This window comes from Mus caroli, chromosome 9 (assembly GCF_900094665.2).
Source record: "Mus caroli chromosome 9, CAROLI_EIJ_v1.1, whole genome shotgun sequence".
In the NCBI taxonomy this organism is placed as follows: domain Eukaryota; kingdom Metazoa; phylum Chordata; class Mammalia; order Rodentia; family Muridae; genus Mus; species Mus caroli.
The window spans coordinates 61850410-61873104 of NC_034578.1; the positions used below are offsets into that span (position 1 = coordinate 61850410).

General features: G+C 47.1%; 1 protein-coding gene across 2 annotated transcripts in view; it reads left to right on the plus strand.

The window, feature by feature from the left end:
- Megf11 (multiple EGF like domains 11) overlaps positions 1-22695 on the plus strand; it is a 316961-nt gene extending 294266 nt beyond the window's left edge. Inside the window, exons 16-25 of one of the 2 annotated variants that reach the window (XM_021171815.1) lie at positions 3423-3551; positions 5212-5340; positions 5772-5900; positions 7154-7390; positions 8760-8878; positions 10711-10777; positions 11234-11335; positions 13515-13571; positions 19199-19405; positions 20001-22695. In XM_021171815.1, coding sequence (XP_021027474.1) covers positions 3423-3551; positions 5212-5340; positions 5772-5900; positions 7154-7390; positions 8760-8878; positions 10711-10777; positions 11234-11335; positions 13515-13571; positions 19199-19405; positions 20001-20158 — 1334 coding nt within the window. In that variant the 3' untranslated portion in view covers positions 20159-22695. Of the gene's footprint in view, positions 1-3422; positions 3552-4637; positions 4767-5211; positions 5341-5771; positions 5901-7153; positions 7391-8759; positions 8879-10710; positions 10778-11233; positions 11336-13514; positions 13572-19198; positions 19524-20000 lie in introns of those variants that run through there. The other variant, XM_021171818.2, reaches the window with a different exon arrangement.

A 22695-nucleotide genomic window follows, 5' to 3' on the forward strand; every position in this document is an offset into this window, starting at 1 on the left:
GCTGAGGGGACAGGCTCAGAGAGGTCACAGATCACGTCTGTAGTCTCACAGTTAGCAAGTGGCATAAATGAATTCAGACTCCAGTATTCTGCTAAGAAAGAAAGAAAGAAAGAAAGAAAGAAAGAAAGAAAGAAAGAAAGAAAGAGAAAGGAAGGAAGGAAGAAAGAAAGAAAGGAGGAAGGAAGGAAGGAAGGAAGGAAGGAAGGAAGAGAGAGAGCGAGCAAGAAAGAAAGAAAGAAAGAAAGAAAGAAAGAAAGAAAGAAAGAAAGAAAGAAAGAAAGAAAGAAAGAAAGAAAGAAAAGAGGAAAGGGAAAAAGGAAAAGGAAAAAGAAAAAGAAAAAGAAAAAGAAAAAGAAAAAGAAAAAGAAAAAGAAAAAGAAAAAGAAATGGATCCAGCCATGGTAGTACATACCCATGTAATCCCAGAACTTGGGAGTCTGAGATAGGAGGTTTACATGCACCAGGCCAGCCTGGGCTACTTAACAAGATTCTATCTGCTGGAAGGGAAACGAGGGATCCCATAACAGCTTAGAATGTGGCCTTGCTTGGATACTAGTCTGCAGAATTTACACCACAGTCAGTGAGAATGAGGGGATTTGAGAATAAAGTAAACTTAGAGCTAAAGACATCTTCAAAGTAACCAAGGCAAGAGTCACCTGGCCAGTGCTTAAACACTTCTCTTGACAAAGAGCTCACTACCTCCAGGGCAGCCTTTTTTTTTTTTTTGCTACATCATCACAGCTGAGCTGGGCTATTTTTAATATGCCGGAGTAGACGTTTGACTCCATGATGAGTTGAGGTCATGAGAAGTTTGGCCCCCTGGGGAACATATGTGACAGTTTCATTTGCTTGCAGCCCTCTTAGGGTCCTTTCATCACCACCTGACAGGCTGGGGTTTATTTATTAAACATAGGAGACCTGGCCGTCAATAGAACCGGGGCCCAGTCTAAATTAGGAGCTATGGAGCCCAAGAAGGAGCCCTCACAGCCCATGTCGTCTGATTTATTGCCCGCTGGCCTAATGAGTCTTTTCCACATATAGATCTAATGGAGTTTGCTATTAATGGCAACTGCCCTGGTTAAGTCTCAAACCTTGTAAAAAATTGAACTGACACTTTCTAATGACTGGCTTTCCAGTGAGTTACAAATTACGGACAGTGCTTCCCCGGAATCATTAAACATAGATTAAATATAACCCAATGTTTTCTTTTCACCAGTCCCCGCCTCCCCTTCCCATGCCTGGCTCTTGCTTCAGTTAAGAAGTCTCGCAATTAATGCATTAGACGGATCACATTAGCAGCTCTGTGGGTGAATTTGTCTGCCTTGGGGGTGCGGGGAGGACTTCAAAGAGAAGACTGCCTTGTGAGAGCAGTGCAGTTGTGGGGTGAAGGCTGGTGTCACAGCTCCTGCACCCTACTCCCCACCAAGCTGGAGAGTCCTTTGGCTCAACCAACAGAGAGGGTGCAAGGAAGCCACCTTTTAGGATGACGGGGCTTGAACTGGGCCCTCAGAATAAAACATCTCCCAGAGGCAGGGAGGGGGCAGGGCAATGTGCCGTTTAGGAAGTGGGGCCTGAATAGCAAACAGGAGGCCAGAGACTGGACTAGAAGGGGAAGCCCGAGCCCAGACCAGCCAGCCTACCTGTAGCTACTAACCAAGGCCATTGAGTGGTGACTCATGTCCCTGATGAGGAAGCAGATCTAGGGGGTGGGGTGTGAAGTGAAGGGCTTTGTTGAAATGTCCTCCGCTAGAAAGCAGTAGGACTTCTTTGCTGTGTAACTGTGAACAGGCAGCACCACCTTTCCCTATGGGTCAAGGGAATTCAGTGATGGTGAGCAATGATGAAAACATTATCAAGATTAAGTGAACTTAGTATTTATGAAACATTTTGCTCAGTTCCTGGTACATGTAAATGCCATGTGTGTTTGCTGAATGCATAACAAAAACTAGGACCCCGAACCCAAAGCTTCAGGCAGAGTTGGTCCACCTGTCTTTATCAACTGTCCCAACCACTAGCTATGTCCACAGAAGTATAGACTACATGTGTATCCGAGCTACCAGGTGCCTACAGTCAGGCTGGGGAAGGGCTGGCACTTGGGGGCAGAGTGAAGGCACAGAGGGCATGGCATCCGTGGTTTGACACCTAACAAAAAGAAGCTGTTTTCCTCCAAGAAATCACTACCTACCCCCACGAGGACTGGAGAGACAGCTCAGTGGGGAGAAGGCTTGCTGAGCTCACTGTCTAAGGCCCATGCCAGGCAGCTGACAACTGCCTCTGACATCATTTCCAAGGGATCTGATGCCTTCGTCTGTCTTCCACAGGCACCTGCTCACATGTGCACATACTTGCACACAGACACATTAAATAAATATTAAATAAATATTAAAGAAATACATATCTGGTAATGGAGCCTTCTAGAAGGTTTTGATTGCCAAGACCTACATCCGCAATGTTCAGTGGACAGTCAGATACAATAGGAAATGAGGACTGAATTTCCTGCCCTTGCAAAGCTTAGGCCAGAGGACCAGGGGTAGGGGTGGGGGTGGGGGACAGGGAGAAGGGTGATGTTTGGCCCCAGTGGCTTGAGTGCCTGTTCTTTCTCCAAGCATTGTAGGGGATACCAGAAGGGGTAGGACTCAGGCTTGGCTGGAAACCACTGTCAAGTCTCAGTGATAGGAGAGTTTGAAGAAGCTACTTGAAGCCTCAGATAGGGACATAGCCACCCAGAAGATGGAAGATGTATGGGGCAGCTAGGACTAAGTTTAGATAAAACCTAAAACCTAATAAAAATCCCTAATAACTGGCTTGAAGATGATATACATTGTTTCACCTACATACTAAGAAACCCAAAAAGATCTAAGAGCAGGCTCCTGGAGAACACTAGGGTAGAATACAAAGATGTCAGTGTCTTAAGTCTTGCTCCATCTTATTGTTCCAAGGGAGGTGACACTTAAGATGAGTCTTATAGGCAGGATGTCCATAGCCGGACTTGAGGGTCATGGGAATTTAGACAGCATTAGCCATAGGAAAGCATGGGGAAGAAAGGCCAGGGGTGTCCAGAGAAGGGTGTATGTGGTGGTCCATGTGTCTAGGAGGTTAGTCAAGAATAATCCAGGGAAAAGCGGGTGGCTGGGAGGTCGTCTAGGAACGCTCAGCGGAGTGTCCAGAGACGCCAACTCCTCCTTAGGCCTTCCTACCTGTGAGACCCAAGACTACTGGCATCCCCTCTATGGACCTCAGCCTGTCCTTGTAAAAAGGAATTAGGACAGGGCCTCCTGCTGTTGTGGAGAAGGGCAACTGCCAATCCAGATCACACCTAGAGTAGTCAGGGCTGTGGCCTAGGAAACTCGGGGTGTGGCTGTGTGGGTGGTGGCTCTTAGAGCCTGGGAAGGCTCCGGTGCCAGGCTTCCCTGTGCCCACAGTGTGTGCCGGAGGGCACTTCGGGCAGGACTGTGCCCAGCTCTGTTCCTGTGCCAACAATGGGACCTGCAGCCCCATCGATGGCTCCTGTCAGTGCTTCCCTGGGTGGATTGGCAAGGACTGCTCACAGGGTAAGCTGCCACCCCTGCAAGTGTCCCTCGTTCTCCCGCAGACAAGGATATCCGCCCATTTATTTCTTTATATTGTTTCTGTGTGTATGATAAGTGCCACAGCAAGGATGTGGAAGTGAGAGACCAACCCTGTAGCACCAGTTCTCTTCCGCTTTTATGTGAGTTTCAGGGATCAAACTTGGGTTCACCACAGGTTTGGGTGGCAAGTGCCTTTATCCACTGAGCCATCTCACTGTTCCCTGACCCTGAAAGTCCCATTTTATGCTACATCAAACTTGAGTTACTGGAACTGACCATGGATATGGTTACTGCAGGTTATTAAGGGCATCAATACTGCCATTAGTGCTGTGAATCCTGAGAATTATACTCCACTAGCATCTGCCTATAGAAGAAGCAGTCAGGATATAGAGGAGGAGGAGGGAACAAGACCGGTATGCTTGTGTTTGTGAATGGCAAGGCTAGCATAGCCACCCTTAGAAGAAGGGGAACACCTGTGGGATGGCCCCCTGTGAGTGATGTCCTGAACACCTTAGGCCTTAACATGGAGCTACAGTCTGATACCAAGGTAACAACCCCTTCCCAAAGGGGCCCCAGCCTTGGCCTAATTAGCTCCTTGTCTAATGGGTGAGACACAGTCAGTACCTGTAAGGAGGTCTCAGTTAAATGGCTGGACCTGGAGGAATTCCATTTTGATGAAAGCCACAGGCTCCAATCTCAAACAGCATCTGAACCCAAAGACGAGACTGGCCCTGCCACCTGTGGAGAAGTCAGAGCCCTTGGTGTTACTCCACCCCTGTCCCTGTGAGTCCCTCTATGAATGGAGGTATAGGAGCCCTTCGAGTAGGGCTGCCTTAAGTCACCCAAGATCAGAATAGGCAGAGTCTGGTCTTCATAGCAATCCCAGGGGTTGAGGCCAAGAGGAGAGCTGATTCTGTGACTAGCATATCAAGTCCCCAAAGGCCAAGAGATGCCCCTCTGGGTCTGTCCAGGTGTTCTGGCTCTGATGTGTACCCACCTCCCCTTCCTTTCCTCCTGCTCCTTTGTCCCGCCCTACCCCTCTGCATCCCACCCACTCCACCCCCACAGCCTGCCCATCTGGGTTCTGGGGCTCTGCCTGCTTCCACACATGCAGCTGCCACAACGGGGCGAGCTGCAGCGCCGAGGATGGGGCCTGCCACTGCACCCCTGGCTGGACTGGACTCTTCTGCACGCAGCGTAAGCCCTGCCTCCCAGACACTCCCAGTCATATGCTGCAGCCTACTGGCCACTTTGCGAATAGCCCTGGTTTGCAGAGAGGGAGGGAAGAGGCTGGCCCCAGGACCAGCCACACCTCAGGATCATCCAAAGTCTTGAAAGGGCAAGGCTATAAGGGTACCCCAGCAATCAACCAGATCAGACCCTTGGGCCATGGGGAAGAAATCCCAGGGCTGCACAGCAGAGACCAGAGCTTGTCCTCTGCTGCTGAGGCCCTAGTTGCATGGATAACCTTGTCCCTACCCTCCTCCCCTTTAGCTCAAGGTTCAGTGGCTACAGATGTCTCTGTGGGCCTCGCTCGTCTTTATCCCATGCTGCACAGGAAGCAGCAGACCAGCCTGGTCCCAGCAACATTTCTTCAGTTTCCCTGAGCCCACACCAACTGTGACCTGTGGTCTTGTTGCAGGTTGCCCTTCAGCATTTTTTGGGAAGGACTGTGGGCACATATGCCAGTGTCAGAATGGAGCCAGCTGTGACCACATCACTGGGAAATGCACCTGTCGAACAGGCTTCTCCGGGCGCCACTGTGAACAGAGTAAGCTGCCCTAACCTGGGAAAGTTGCTTCTTTCAACCCCATCCTCCCCATACCCAACCCCCATCCAGGATACTGGGCTCCTGTATTCCAGACTTTGAGGACAACTTCTGGGGAAGACTGAAGGCTAACCCTATACACTCATGCTATGAGGATTTCTCTCCTCTTTAGATAGGGCTGAGGTGTGATGGGCATAGGAAGGAGGGGCCAGATGAAGGCAGGATTTTCCAGCTCTTTAAATGAATTCAGGAGGGAGAGGTGTGCACTGACTCTACCCATCCCCAGCTATCTATGCACAATGGGCAATCTAGTTCAATAGGCTTCACTGTGGGTGGGACACAATGATCTCTTGCCATGAGCTTCTCCACCTGGAGTGGGAGGGGTGGAGTGTGGCTGTGTCTCACTGTCTACTTGCACTCTGCATGCCATACAGGATGTGCCCCTGGAACCTTCGGATATGGGTGTCAGCAGCTATGTGAGTGCATGAACAATGCCACTTGTGACCACGTCACTGGTACCTGTTACTGTAGCCCGGGATTCAAAGGAATCAGGTGTGACCAAGGTAACATACAGGTGGCAGGGTGCCTGGACAGGGTGGGAAGGGCCCAATTATGGGTGGCTTCGGAGAGTTCTAACCAGACCAGTTGAGTTTTATGACATTACCTTTTATTCACAGTTGGGAGCCTCTCTTCATAGCATTTCTGCTAATCCTCTGGTAGTTCCCCCATGAACGAGGCAAGAGTGAACCACAGGCTAGTGCTGGGAAAGGGCACCAGTCAGGCTAAACTGCAACACTTGCCTAGTTGACTTCTGCCACTCCCTGCTAGGTGTCTCTGGGCAGGTCATTTCCTCTGCTGGGTCTTTTACTCCGCATTCAATTGAACAGACGTTAACCTTTGTCCAAAGGGCTCAACTTGACTCTAGCTCTATGCCTAGGTGACATTGCATGGTACAGCTGAGCGGGATCAAATTCAGTCAATTCAAGAAAGGTCTCAGCACAGTGCCTGGCACATGTGAGCACTCTGTAAATGATGGCTTTGTGCATGGGAAGTCCTTTTGCTTTGCAGACGTGGGAAGCTATTGTTGGTTTTAGAAGATGGGGATAGAAAACAGGCTCTCAGTTACCCACATCAGACACACTTACTTTGCAATGTGAAGCTATGCAGCTCAGGCAAATGCAACATTGGCTGTCCTAGAAGTGACAACCCACTTTCTTCAGCCAGCAGCAGAGAGCCAAGGGGAGGTCTAGATGCTGCACATTAGAGATCAGACGCTCGCCAGGGCAGTCAGAGGGACTTAGCCACACATGTATAATCAAGAGGTGTCTTAGGGCAGTAACAGGCAGTAACAGAGCACCAGCTGTCAAGGCCGGTCTATCATTTGGTGTTCATGACTCGCCAGGGAAGCTGGCGTTGCTGTCCCCATGAACCTTCTAAGTCACATGGCTGGTAGAGCAGGAAGAGTAGCAGAAGCCAGTTTTTCCTGACTGAATTGCTGCTTGGGTGAACTTAGACACGTTCCCTAACCTTGGTGACTCAGTTTACTTATTTTTTTCCAACCATGTAGAAAGGGTAAGTAATTAGTTCCCTTTTTGTAGGCCTGCCATGCTAAAGCAAGTAACCTTAACCCTGTGGACCTGAGTGGGTAGTCAGCATTTATTTTGCTTCACACCTAAATCACATTCTCTTCTTGTAACCCTGAGACTCAATCACTGTCTGGCATTAGAAGAAACAGGCACTGTGAGGGATGGGCAAAGGCAGGATGGGATCATGGGGATCAGGCCCAGCTCTGGCTCAGGCCTCCCTCTGCCCACAGCTGCCCTCATGATGGATGAGCTGAATCCCTACACCAAGATCAGTCCAGCTCTGGGAGCAGAGCGGCACTCAGTGGGTGCTGTCACCGGCATCGTTCTCCTGTTGTTCCTGGTGCTGCTGCTGCTGGGCCTGTTTGCCTGGCGACGGAGGCGGCAGAAAGAGAAAGGCCGTGACCTGGCTCCCCGAGTCTCCTACACCCCAGCCATGAGGATGACCAGCACAGACTACTCTCTCTCAGGTCAGGCTATGCCCAGGCATCTCTTCTTCACCCATACAACCTGGCAGGAAGCATGTGGTCTTCTCAGGAACATCCACTTTCTGGTTCAACATGGGTGGCTATATCTGCAGATGGGTGGCTGGGTCTGGGGATGGTTACCCCAGAGACAATGGAGGGGGGGTTGAAATCTGTGGCATCCCAAGAGGTGTTGCTTCCTGGAGCCCAAGTTCCTAGCAGCTAGGTCTGGGTGTCACTCTCTACTTCCCATCCCCCTCACACGGCTGGGCCTACAGGAGCATGCATAGTAAGTAGTAACTTTTCTAAGCAACCCAGAGAATGGTTCCCCATTGTGAAGCCAGGGCACTTGGTAAGAAGCTGTACCCTATCCACTTTTGCTTTCCCTGGGAGGGTCTCAGGCCATCCCCAAGGAGTGCCCAAGAAGCATAGTGACAAAGGTGGTGCCTTACATAGGAGAGGTCTACAAATTTGGGATGTTTCCCTCTAGCAGATACGCCAGAGCCCCGTGTGCCTATGTATGGTAGACATGAAAATGGGCATCCTGTGGTAGACTGAGTGAGGTGTGTATGGAACTGCACCAGATCCTTTGCTTTCCCCTGGGCTGGTACCTTGAAGAGAAAGCTTTGTGCTTCGTATTTAGCTAACCAGCAGAAGCTCCCGAACTGCCCTGGTTTTGGTTAGGTCTGCCCTGTTGAGAGTGGTGCCTTTCCAATGGCTCATAGCTTGCTTAATTTCAGAGTACCCAGACCACATGTGCCATTCCTGCTAAGTGTTGCCTTCTGTGTGATAGCTCTACGCCAGGAACAGGGTAGAAAGAGCTGGCCCCAGTATAGACGATGCATTCAGAGACCTCCTAGCCAGCCACTCTGGGGCCAACCAAAGCAACATCCTCTGATGAAGGCCAAGGCTCGTACAACTTTGGAAGTTTATGACAATGAGCAGGAAGGGCTGGACTTTTCTCAGTCCTGTAGAATCCTCAGAAGAGCTGGGGTCAATAAGAATGGAGTTCTCTACTTATTCCTAGGGTCTGAACATAAGGGAAATCAAGAGAAAGTCAATCCACCCAAAATAGCAACTTGAAGACATAAAGCCATTAGAGCCAGCATTCAGCAGCTTCCAGGTGACCATGCCACCCTATACTAGCAAGCCTGGTCTGAGAGCTGTGAAGAGGGTGGGCATTAGTAAGAACAAATGCTGGTGGGCTCTCTCCTGCTTGCTGTGGTGCTAGTGGATGCCACACAGCTTGGAGGATGTGGGAGATTAGCTGCCTCTTTGCTGGGGATACTCAAATGCATAGCCCCAGCATTAGTTTGGGGGTATCTCAACCAAGGGCAGGTGTATGATGGAATATGGCTCCTTGTTCTCTTCCCAGATTTGTCTCAAAGTAGCAGCCATGCCCAGTGCTTTTCCAATGCCAGCTACCACACACTGGCGTGTGGGGGGCCTGCCACCAGCCAGGCCAGCACTCTGGACAGGAACAGCCCCACCAAGGTACTGGCCCCCACCCACTATTCTCTCCATTTAGCACTCCCCTCTGCCCAAGAAGGAACTGCACCCCCACATAAAGGCTGTGTGGAAATTCTACATTAAGAGCAGTCCTAGGACTCATGGGACATGAGAACCCTCTGAATCACATAACAGGGAAAGAACATGTTGTATGGAGACAAGCTCTATTCCATGAAACCATACCACATTGCCCATTCATTGGAACATACCTGTACCTCAGGTGTAGTTAACTAGTACCTACCAGACATAGTAATAGCACATGCAGCCATCCTATCCCACACCTGTGTATACCATATGCCAATATATATACTCACCAAGGATTACTGCAATGTATTAAAGCAATAGGCTGTAACTCATTATTCAATTAACCACTTGATGCCACTTAAACTGGGGCATAAATTTCATCAAATACACACATCTGATGTGAACACAAACACTGTAGTGTCCTTGCTGAAAAGGGGATTGGGGATAGACCAGTGTCCTCCCTGACAGCTCCAAGCACAGCACTGGGTCATAGGACGGGTAGATGTCCTTAGTCACAAATATGACAAACGTTAGAAAGAGATGTCTTAGCACATATGTGTGCAGATAGCATGTGGAGCATCCCTTGGTGGACCAGTAAGAGGCAGAATTGAGAGACAGACATCAACAGCCCACCAAAGATAAGGTTTGTGAGGGGTTCTTGCTAACACCCACCTAAGCATGTGTCACACACATATTCTCAGAATGGCAGGACTATTTAGTGAGTGACAATCACAGGATACCTGGTTTCCTGTACCATCTACCCAGGCCCAGGAGCATAGCTTTCGTATTTTAGGCCTCTTCCTTGCTGCTGAGAATCCTCCCCATTTGTTCCCTGAAGACTGGTCATCAGCCCACAGGCCTGGGCTGCTTTCTATGAAACAGGCAGGTTGCATGCAGGGTGCCTAGAGATTCAATAGCTTTGGCCACTCTGCTTGCCATCTTCTACTCCAGACTCTTGTTTCCAGGCTCAGGATGGCTTTAAGCCTGAGGAACCGAGAGTAGAGAATTTAATTGCCCAACAAGTAGCCCTTGAGATTACAGCCATGTTATCAAAGCTGCAACAGGCTAGAGGCACCAGCCAGGGATGAGTCAAAGGTTCCAGACCATGTCATTATTTGTCTTAAGAGTCAGCCATTCTTTCAGTAGAGGACTTAAGTTACTGCAGAGGAGGCCAACTGGTGACTCTCTGGTTTGGCTCACCTCACAGGGGCCAAGACTGGCCCTATGTAGACAAGAACCCTCCTGGCGGATCATTTGCACAAAGGGTAGGCATGATGCCATCGAGGGGACAAGGCAGCTACGATCTGAGTTCAAGAGCCAGCTTTGCTTCTGGCTCCTATGTGTCTCTGAGTATGTTTCCATGTCTGAAGTATGTGTCTGCCTCACATAAAGGGCAGCTAAGAGAGAATGCAGGGAGGGTATTGTATCATTAGTCACATGAAACTCTCATATATGACCCAGGGGGCAAGCAAGCACTGCAGGCAACCATACCTCTGTGCTGGAGATGCTGTGTTACACATGGGGAACTGAGAGAGCCTCCTTTCCTGCAGCACAGCCCCATGTCTGCTTCTACCCATGTATGCCACAGGCACCTGAGAGATTGGTTTGGGCACATTCTATTCTCACTGGCCTCAGCATGATAGCTTGTCATGTAACATAGCATCTGGTCATCCAGGGCCTGGAAGCCCAGGAGCACCTACCTCAGGGATGGGTTCACTAAGGCTGGGCCAAGCACCAACTTGGGGAAGGGCAGCAGAGACATGAGGTATTAACTGGGTCTCCTCTCCAAACAGCTCAGTAACAAGTCCCTTGACAGAGACACAGCAGGCTGGACCCCCTACAGCTATGTGAACGTGTTAGGTCAGTAGTGGTTTGAGTCATCTTCCCCACCAGTCCCACCCTGATCTCTGTACTGAAGGGAGCTGCCCCATCTCAAATTGAATGAGTTGAGTCCTGAGCATGGTGGTTAAGTGTACAGGGAGCACGTGGTTACGGCCCAGTTTAGGGATGGGCTATAGAGATTCCCAGGTGGAAGCAGATAGAGATTCCCAGGTGGAAGCAGAAAGTTTATTTGCCACCATGAAAAAGAATCCTCTACCTGGCGCTTTTCAAGGGCTTCTTTCTTCTGCCCTAGTAGAGGGTGGAATGGAATGGGAAGGGAGGAGAAAAAGACAGATGCCCCAGCCCCTTTGGGTGTTACATGAAGAACTTGATTCCTTCTGGCCTGCCCCTTGCCCCATCCTTTGCTTCCCACCCCCTTCTCCTGCCATCCAGGCCTTGGGAATAATGGCTCCTCCCTGTCATTCCTCTCACTAGACTCCCATTTCCAGATCAGTGCCCTGGAGGCCAGGTACCCGCCCGAGGACTTCTACATTGAACTTAGACACCTCAGCCGCCATGCTGAGCCACACTCACCAGGTCAGACCCCCAGCCCTTCCTTCCACCCTGAGAGCAGACTGCTCTACACCCCATCCCTGTCCCTATGGAGCCTTCCCACAGCCCCTAGGCCCTACCCAAAGGTGGCAGTCTATCCCAGCCTTTCCCACTACCCTTTTCCCCCCACCATGCTAGCTGAGGTAGACAAACTGGAGTTGCTTGTAGAGGGGACACAGCCTAGCTAAATTCCCTCCATTCTGCAATACGCAGCCCAATCATGGTGTTGGTAACAGAAGGTTGGCTGTCTGGGCAAAAAAGCTCAATGGTTTCCAGAAAGGCCCCAGACCTAACAGTGGCCCAAACTGCATCTTCTTAGAAAATGAAGCAGAATTGTCTAGCAGAGACCGGGAAAAGATAGGCAACATCTTCTCCTCGTCCCAAGAGAGGTGTCAAAAGACACTTGACAACTAAGTCCCGAAAGGGGATGGATATGTGCATCAGTAACAGAAATGAGTGGCAAAGAAATATAACGGATGGACAGAGAATGTGGCCTCTCTACAAAGTAGCTCCTCTAGGGCAGGCACTGCGGGGAAGGCCTCCGTATTCTAGACAGCTCTGGGTTTGAGTTTAGGCTCTAGCTGATTAGTGTTCCAGTAAAACTGAGTCAACTTCCCCAGATCTCTGGTGCAGGAAGCACGCAGGTTCAGAATTATCTTGCTGAGTAGGCATGGCTGCAAGGACCCTGATGGCTGTGTGCTCAACTATGGCTAAGCATCCAATAACCCTTGGACTTTTAGTCCCCACCTTCACTCCACCTTGAGGTCTAAACAGGAGGATGAGGCATCATCTGGGCTCAGCCTCAGTTCTCCTTGTCCCACAGACCTTCAACCACTGTAGCCAGAGCACCACATTTGTTAGCTCCCAGCCAGCTAGGCCGTGGCCACTAGGAGAGAATACCTCTGTTTCTTGTTTTATAAAGAAGGGGTGGTGGAGGCTAACGTTATATGTACCCTCCTCTCTTCAATGACTATTATTAAGTGATAAATCCAGGTCAACATGGCTTGCTGCATGTTTTTAAGGGTATGGGTTCCTACAGGCCTTTTAGAATGGCTCAGTCCTGTTTTATCTCTCAGGAAGGCATGTAAGCCAAGATATAGATATGAACTCCTGCAAATTCAACATGGGAACTCTATGTGGAGGAAGGATCCAAGTATCAGTGGGTTTGTCTTCAGTGTAAAAAATATAGGCAAGTTAGGTGGAGTCAATATATTTTGGGACTGTTTTCAGTTAAAGATTAGGGTGTGTCTGGTTAAGAACCCATATTGCTCTTGGTTCCCAGCAGCCATATCAGACAGCTCACGATCACCTGAAACTCCAGAGGATCCAATACCTCTGGCATCCGTGGGCACCTGTACTTATGTGTACCTAGACAACATATATGTCTTTGGGGGGGGGGAAACAACAACAGAGTGAAGGGGTTAACTCTGAGTTAAACATTACTGTCCCAACAAGGAAAGGCCAGACTTGATCCCACCCCTAGGAACACTTGTAGCAATCAACTCAAGTTTATGTCCTGCTTCTGTGCATTCTGGGAACCCAGGAAAAAGTTAACTAACAGCAAAATGAAGAAATAATTCTTTGGGGCTGAAAAGCACTTGCGGCATTTTCAGAACAAAGCTCTCCTTCTCCACCCTGTTCAAAATGAGTAACTGAGCAAACTGGCCGTGGCCAGGAATGACTGTTCTTCCTGGAAAGACACTCATCAAGTAGCCCACCTACTTGTTACTTCTCTCGGGCACCCCCAGATCCAGGAAAGGCAGGATCGGAGCTAACAGGTGAGAAACCTTGTCTCCAAAGCCAAGAGAAAGAATCAGAACTCTCTGCATCTTTCCCTCCAGTTAAGCACTGGTCTGGCTTCATTTCTTAACCCTTTGTCTCCAGAGCCTGGCACTTCACCTACAAAGATCACAGATGGCATCCCGCAAGGAACAGGTTAAGAGGAAAGCCAAAGAAGAGAGGGCGCTGGAACCCACCTTAATGTGATGAGCCTTTTAAGAATCCCTGTGTGTTCAGAATTATTTAGAATAGACTGAATGTAGAGCAGTCTGCTAGGAGCAAACCACTATCTTCTTGGTAAAAGAGGAAAACTGCACGGGGTAGAAGAGACACCGGCGGTCCAGGGAACCTCACCCTGTATCTCTTTCCTTCTGTTTTTATGCAGGCACTTGCGGAATGGACAGACGTCAGAACACATACATTATGGACAAAGGCTTCAAAGGTAGAGTATCTAATCCTGATGTCCTGTTACACAGGGCTTAGCAAGGGATTATAGACCTGAGGTGGCAAGGAATTCTACCTGAGAGAAACTGCAGACACCAAGCCCCTTAAAAAAACAAAGGCTAAAAGGATCACAGGACCCAGAGCCACTGGGCAGCTCTGCCCAGGAGGAACAATCCTAATAATAACGAATTCATCTTTCCATTGCAGTTGCACCTGCTTAGCAAACGCTTGTGGGTTTGTTATAGATTCCAACTAAATGTCTTCAGAAATGTAGATCATCATTATCCAACCAATTAGGATGAGTTAAACTGATTATAAATCTGAAATAAAGTCAACCTGCCTGCCCCAGAGGCCTTCTGTCATTATACTGACAAGGAACACTACCCTGCACCTGCTACCTTTCTGGGGCACAAGGAATGCAAATGATACCCAGTGTTAATACTGTATGGCCCTCACCCTCAAGAGATCTCTGCGCCCAAGAGCAGGGAAGCCAAGACAGATGTCTACGCCACAGGAACTACATACAAGGTGGACCATTCCTCTAGAAAGTCTACAGGTGAAGCCAAAAAACAAAGAACAAGTCCAGCCCCTGGATTAGGTCCTAGGTTTAAATGCTGGGACATGTGAGCTAGGCAGGGAGCTCTGGAACTCTGTCACTTATTAACTCTGTGCTTCCTAAGGTTGTTTCTTCATCTGCGAGGTTGGGATAATTATGCCTGTTGACTCATGCCTGTCTTATTATCTAACAAGGTTATCTTGGGTGTCCAATAAAGTCGGATGGGAAGTGCTTTTGTATATTATAAAAGTGGTATCAATGTGATGTCTCTGGGAAATGTCTCAAAGTCTCAGTCAATTGAAAGAGCAGTAATAAAAGTCAGCAAAGATCCCAACTGATATTCTAATTCTAGCTCTACACTAGAATCACCTGGCAAGTGTGTTCAAACTACAGAGCTTTACACTCACACAGATGGAGGGGCCCTGCACTCTGCAATTGCAAGGAGTACCTCAGGATATCTTTATGCATTTTATTACCCAACTACCATTTGTCTAAACTCTCCTAGGTTTCTGTTCTGATCTTTCAGACCTAGCATGGCCATCTCCTAACCAAGGAGAGCAACTTGTGTACCACTCTTGGGGAAATGGCTATCAGAAGTGGGATGAGCAAGACCCAGGTGGCATTGTGTTCTACAAGCAAGAGAACATCAAGGCTGAGTGACCATCAGCTTGGTTTAGAATATGCACACCCCAGGAGACCTGTCTGAGGAGGGAGGCCATTCCTAATCTCCAAGACAGCCCACAGGCAGTAATCCCCTGGGATCTTTATTATGGCAAGTTTCTGAGGGTTCTGCCTTAAACCATCCAAATGGAGGCAAACACCATTTCAGTGAGGTTGCCAACAAAAAAGCAATTGTACTACTGAGTCATTGTGACCCAAAGCCTCAGTTTCTTTCTCAGTGTGGAATGGGGACAACACAGCTCTTCCAGGGTCTTTGAGGCTTTGAAAAGAAGTATGACTCAATGGAGACGAGCTCAGACAAGCCCTGAGATTAGCATCCAAGAAGCCCTCCTATACACCTCCTCATCCTGTGAGATTAGCATACAAGCACACTTCCCCATACACCTTGTCATCCTGTGCATGGTGTTTCGGGTAACTACTTTTAAACTCTAAACCATAAAGGTAAAACAAAGCCAATGAAAGCCAGTCTCTGCCTTCATCATTGCATTCCTGTCTTATGGGATCATCTGAGTGCATGGGAGGCTCTCACAGGCAAGCAGCCAGATTTGTCACTGCCTCTAATCAGCTTTTAAATTAGAGAGAACGGTGTAGGCAAATGTACCATCAAGTGCTGGGAGCCAACATGACACAGTAAGAGTTCAAAGAGAGGCAAGTGAAATACTAGTGTACAACTTTATAGAAAAGCTTGTAAAACACATGGAACAATCCTACCTGGTGGCTAAATCCCCAAACATCTGCATCAGCGACTTCATGTCACCAATTTAAACTATTTCCTAAAGCAACAAGAGCAAGGCCAAACTCAGCAGGACTAATTAAAGAGTCTGGATGTTTTCCAAACTGTGAGGGACAGAGGAGGGCGCAGAGAATGAGATGATCTGGGTTCTAGTTCAACTGCATGGTGCTCACTAGACACAGTGGTATCTGTGGATCTTGGCTTCCTCCTCTTTAAAAAGCACAGTTATAATAGCACCATCTTTAAGGCCCCTTACAACTCTGATGTTTTAAAAGCCCTAATTCAGGTAGCGTCCACTTTTTTCTCTGTAACTGGGAACTCTGTCACCCTGGGAGGTTGAAGGAGACTGCTGACACAGCTAATCACCTTCCTCCTTTCCCCTTCCACAGTATGACTGTTCAATAAACTGTCTAGTGTCCAATTCCTTGTCTGTCATGCTTTCAAAGTGTGACAGAAAAGAATCTACTTCCCTTCACCTTCCATCTGGGGATCCCTGAGCTGCACTGTCATCCCCCCAGCCTGTGCTCCCTTGCCACCTCAGTTCCATGCCTCTCCAAGTAATTTTGGGTTCTCAGACATTTAGAAGCCACTAACATCCTGAAAACTCCTTTTGTGGCTGGCCGGTATTCTCTAGACTTCAGATCCTCTGTTCCATCCTCCTCATATCCTCTCTCTCATTGAAGAGAAGAATGCAAACTTAACCCTGAGAACAGAACCAGCAGGCATCCTATTGATAGCAGTAGCTCAGAGGTGAGCAACAGATACTTAATGCCTGGGTTTCCACATACATTTGAATAAATTGGGGCTTAAAAAAGAGAGCAAGCCTCAATAGGTTCAGAACATTCATAGAGCAACTTTGGGAAGTCATATCCTCTCTCGTCCTGTGCTTCCTCACAAACTAAAGATGTTCATCTCAGAAGCCCGCTCTGACTGTGAGAATGTGCATGACTACGTATGGTCCAGAGGAGGGAGGAAGGAAGGAGAGTAAATGCAGGGCACTTGGAGCACTGCGGGCTTCCCCTTTCTTTGCACAGTGCCCTGACAGGGAGGCACTGGAGTGGGCGTGTCTGTGAAAGGATGAGGAAGTATTCTAGCCCTGCTGGTTATTTTTCCCCACACCCTGCCCTCATAGCAGGCAGGTGGATGACTCAACCAGAGAAAAGCTTGGCTTCCTGAAGCTGAGTTTTCCAGCTTGCCTTGCCCCATCTCCTCCAGTTCTCAGGGAAGATGGGATAATCCAGCAACCACCACTCTCCATGGATTTTTCTGTCTTGTCTTGGTCTGCAAACCTTGAGAAGACCCTTGGCCCTGAGCATAGTTCCCTACTCCAGCTCCCATTTAGCTCAGGAAAAGGAATACACAAAAATGGGTAAAGGCTAACATTCAAAAGTTATTCAAATATACAGAGAATCCCACTGTTTCGCTTTCCAGTGAAAATACAGCTGGGTGAGGCTCTAAGTCAGTCAGTCATTAAGCTGGAAGCTTAGCCTTTCCTCTCAACAGGCCTTGGTATTTCTAAGAAGGATAAACTGAAGCAGCCATAAAGAGCTTAGGTAACTAGATCTCCTAAGGGGAGGTGGGGGGAATCTTGATTTTCAGATAAGATAGTGGTTGAGTCCTAAGCACTAAGCATTAGACTAACAAATAGCTTTGGTTTCCTCATTTCTAGACAGTAATAGTCCTGTCCTACCCAGGGCCCCACCCCCAGCTCCCCAAAGTATTAAGTTTCTTTCTGTTTGGTTTGAGACAGTGTCTCTCACTATAAATAAAGCCCTGGCTAGCCTGGCTGTGATCCTAGCTGGCCTTAAACTAAGATATTTGCTAGCCTACCAAATTATGCCTCCCAAATCACACCCAGCACCTAAGTTTCAAATAGCCTAACTGGAATGAAGGTCGCTCATTCCAGTGCTACACAAAATAAGCTATCCCTCAATTCCACGAGGTACGCAATCAAGCCTTGAGCCTCTCTCACTGCCTGATGAGGTTAGATCAACCATACTGGAACTGACTGGGAGGCTCTCAGGCTTATATCACTCCCCTGTACTAAGGAAGAACTGAGAGGCAAGTCACAATGCAGGACCCAGGGTACCTTCTTCTATGTAGGCAGGCTTCCACCAGCAGAAGTAGAACCTATTTACCTACCTTTCAGTCCTAGCTAGAACTGGCTGAGAATGCTTGTTATCTAGCAAGAATGCTTTTTCCTGAGTCAGGTGCTACAAAGGTCAGACTGAAGCCAACCTCTCTTCCAACTTGTTAGCTCAACTGGGATGACAAGGGCTTTGCTACTGAGAGGCAGTGGGACCCTGAGGAGTTTACTTTCCCACTCTAAGTTTCAATTTCTTCATAACACTGAGTAGGGAGAAAGGGGAAAGTGACTGATCTACCTGTGCCACAGCCTTCTAAACTCGCAGAAAACAGTTGAATGCACTTCTACACAAAACCAAGGAGCTGTTGCCTGCTTGAACAGGAGCTCCCTACTTTTCAGAACTGCTCTTCATCTGGCCTGCTGTAGAACAGACATTTGGGGTGGCACACATCGCAGTTACTTCAGCCAATTGCACAGCCAGTTCCCCTTGAGTCACATGACTTTCATTGTTTACCATTCTCAGTAAAATCACAAGCTGGGGCTGGGAGCTTAGTAACAACAGCATGAAGTGTAAACTGTGGTGGTTGTCTAGAAGATCCCCTAAAACTGACTTTCACAGACATTTAGAGGTGAGAGGGCTCTTAGGTCACACTTGACTGTCAAGCTCCAGCCATTCAGGTTATTTCCAGACACCTTGCCTCACAGCTAAGGGTCACAACTGTTAGATTAATTTGTTGTTTTTTCCAGTCAAGTCCTAGAATTCGTAGACAAATCATTACCCTCAAAGGGAAGGAGAGTAGCAATTGAAGGAGAGACTCCCTTCTTCTCTGTGACTCCAAGTCACTAAGGGACCGTCACTTCATCTCATGTTGACATCACTCTGCACCCTTGGAGCAACTGAGCTCTCAACACTCACACCTTCCCAAGGACTGGGTGAGATGAGCTGAGACAAAGCTACATTTCAAAGGCCAACTTGAGACTGGAACTTTTTATAGCTGTTACACTTCAGTTAGCCCACTTGAAGCATGAGCTCCTGGAAGGCAGGGATGCTGCTATTTGCTTAAGGCTGTTAAACTGTTGACATCCACAGTGAAAGACATATACACTGCTGCTTCTGAATCAAAGCCTCTAGTCATCAGGACTCGGAGGAATGATATTACAGAAAATATGGGGCAAAGACATCCCAGAGCATAGATTTAAGTCTTGGCTCTGCAGTGCTATTGACTAGCTTAGCACCCTAGCCAAGTTACTGTATCTGTCTGGGTTTCCACCCCCTATGAGGCCAGAGAGCATTCGTATAAGTCAATGATACATGTAAAAATACACTGTGAATATCCTGAGCGACTATCTAATGACAAAAACCAGCCATTTTCTTGTCCTCCAAAAACATGTTTTTGTGAGCAAAGAATGCCTGAAAAAGCATACCTTAAGAAGATTTAATCTTTTAGTATGACTGTCTTCTCCAGCCCCAGGATCCTGAAAGCACACAAAGTTAACTGATGTCTGTTTCTGGTATTTAAATGAATACTATGTCCTTGCTTGTCCTAAGAGATCTCTCTTGCCTTGCAGATTACATGAAAGAATCTGTGTGCAGTTCTAGCACTTGCTCCTTGAACAGCAGTGAAAACCCTTACGCCACAATTAAGGACCCACCCATCCTCACCTGCAAGCTTCCAGAAAGCAGTTATGTAGAAATGAAGTCACCTGTGCACATGGGGTCTCCGTACACAGATGTGCCATCCTTGTCGACATCTAATAAAAATATATATGAAGTTGGTAGGTGTCTCACATAACTTAGCAAAACCAGGGCAACAGTGCAGCATCTCAAGTGAAAACAAGCCCTCCTCCACACACTCTATCTCCATAACACATCCTTCTGTTTGGTTGCATTTGAAGGAACCTGAGGAGAAACTCTGTCTCAGGACTGCCCTTCCCTCTAATGCAGGAAACCAGAATCTTGTGCCACCCTGCTTACAAATCACAACTGATAAAAGTAGAAACAATGAGGGTGGAGAGCCAGTATACAACACTTCGACTACTGTTAATACAAATCCAAGGCAGAAAACGAAAACAATCAGAATGGCCATTTACAAGTTTCTAAATCACTTTTTACACCTCCCCCAGTAAGACCCACACCTCTAGGATGTCTTGAATCTCTTGTTGTTGAGCAAACTAGGATTCTGACAGTACACTGTCTTGGGTTTTTCCCTCTCCTGAGCAAGCCTCCATCCTAATCCTTCTGGATTTGTCAGATATATATACGTATACCCACAGTTTTTCTCCCCAACAAGTTGAATAGAACTTTCTTCCCTCCCACCAAGGCAACAATGCTAATCTATTCTCTGAACTCATTTTTCACTATATTCCTTAGAGCCCACAGTCAGTGTGGTCCAAGAAGGCCGAGGTCATAACTCCAGCTATATCCAGCATCCTTACGACCTACCTAAGAACAGCCATATTCCTGGTCACTATGACCTCCTCCCAGTAAGACAGAGCCCTGCCCATGGGCCCTTCCAGGAAAAGCAGTAAGAGGGATAAGCTTCTCTCTTAGTGTGCTCTGCTGACTATTTTCTGACTCTGAAAGAAGACAATCCATGACTTGAAATATTAGTACAGAATGCCTTGAGCTGTGTGTAATTAGTTCCTTCACCTGGATTGAAAGAAACACTTCCAAACGGGACTGGGGTAACTGTTCAAGAAAGTCTGTTCACAAAGGCAACCTATCAACCTTCAGCTCTAAATGTCCTGGATATGATTTTCAGAACATTAAAGATACCACTATTCATCAGCATCAGCTAAAAGCTATGTATTTAATATTCTGAAACATCGCTTAAGAAGCATGTAGCTTAGGTTCCGCAAGCCTTCCAAGAAGGAAAAGGAAACTGGGAGGGGAGGGGGCACTTAAAGTGCCTGAAATGTATATGTGCTGTTGATTGTTGTTATCCTCAACATCTGTTTCAGGATCTAAGGGAATTGGTATGTGGGCATGAACTGTTCTAATATTAATCTTGGTCTCTGTTCATTTGGTATGCCCCAGCAAACTATAACAGCCACAATCAGAGTTTAAAATATAACCTAATTCTTTAATCAAGACAGGTTCACTTTCTTCTGCCCTATCAGTAATAGTAGGCAAAACAGAAAGGGGGAAAAGTAACTGTTTCAAAAGAGCAGCGGTTTCATTCACTCCAGAATGATTTCTATGCCAGCCTTACCAAATTTTGCCAAGTCAAAGTTCAAGAATAACGAATGCCAATCCTGGCCTGGCTGCATTGCATTGGTTCACCCAATACTTGGGTCATTCTGTGTGCACCAGAGAACTAAGATGCTGTTTTAAGAAAATGGTCCCGGGGCTGGGAATGTAGCTTAGTGGTAGATGTCTTGCCTACTGAGCAAGGACCTGGGGTAGATCAGCAGCATCATATAAAAGGCATAGGCTTATAAGAATGAAGTTTCCCCAACAACATAATTATTTCACTCAAGTTACTTAGTCGGAGTTCCTTGACTTGTTTATGGGCAGTTCTTCATAGATGGTGCTTGATGTAGTATGGAACCTGAAGGTGTAGAAAATATTACACAAATGTGGGCATGGCACGTTTATGTTGCTTAGCATACATTATGTTTTTGATGCAACTAAATGAAATAAATGTAAAACAAAACAAAAACAAAAAACCATAAAAGCCCACCGCCTGAAGTGGGTAAATATGTATTCCATTAGTTGGTGCTTTTAATCTCCTGTCCAGAGAAGTCTATAACTTCCACTGCACAGGTAACAACAGGTAAATGGAGGCTTGGACAACTCTGAATGGTTAATTCCCAAATTCTTCACAAGAATTAAGAACAGAAGGGGCAAGTTGGAAGTTAATGGTCACCTTTGTGCCATCCCATGTTCTTAAGAGGAATAAGAGTCTAGAGCGAGTAAAAATGACCTAAAAGGGGTTTACAGAAGAGGGACTAGAAGACTGTAAAGCTAGATACTGCTACAGGAAGTAGGGATGATAACCTTAGTTTGAGTAGTAATCAGCAAAAAGAAAGAAAATAAATATGTAAGCAAATCTCTGCTCGTTTCACTCCAGGCATAAGCCAGTATGACATTAGAGGAACACATACATGAATGCTGCATGTGTGCATGGAAGCGAGCCATCAGCAATAGTGAACGCTCCCAAAAGCCTTATAAAATAGAAACCGTAGGAAATATTGGTAGACCTAAGTTAATATTTCTCATACATATGTATAAAGGAATGTAGTGAAGAGACTCACCTCAGTATTTCAGGGCCACAAGTGCTCTATTATCTTTGTGAAGCAAGGATGAAGAAGCATGGCAAAGTCCAACCAGCAAGCAGAAATGGCGTCTCAATCCCAGGCTTTATCTTCTTCCCTTACCCTGCATGTACAATAACTGCTACCTGGCAAACTGCAATCATGCAAATTCCAAATCTCACTTCTCTCTTGCCAACTACACTCTGCACAAAGTACCCAGCAAGAGGTGGGATGGCTAGAGCAGCAAGTCAAGAGAAGTTGGCACCACTCTTGTTGAGTCACTTGCCCTCTTCGGGCTCCTTTATTACCCACACATGAAAGAAGAGAGACACAGAGTGGGAGCAGAGCTCTAACAACTCTCCAAGTGTAGCACTCTACAACATTTCAAGTAACATAGTTCAGTCAGGCAATACAGAGAAGGGAAAGGGCAAAGATGTGATTAAGTATGGTGACAGCAGCAGCCTTCACATAGCTAAGAGTTAGCACTAGGACATTTCGATCATGCAGAGCAACTGTTAGGAACTTCTGTCTAACAATCACAAACAGGTTTGCGGTCAGCCTCAACATGTTCGCTGTGCATTCTATAGTCAATTTGGAAAGATCTGCTCAATTATTTTTCAAAACAAAAATTTCAATCCAGTAAATTAATATGTATACAAGTCAGACAAAGAAAACACAGATACTGTACAATAGTGTGAGAGACTATGAAATGGCAATACTTTTTTAAACCACAGATTTGTAATATATTTGTTCACTGTGCAGAGGATGTACCTTATACAAAATAAAATGGATTCTCAAACTAACATTAC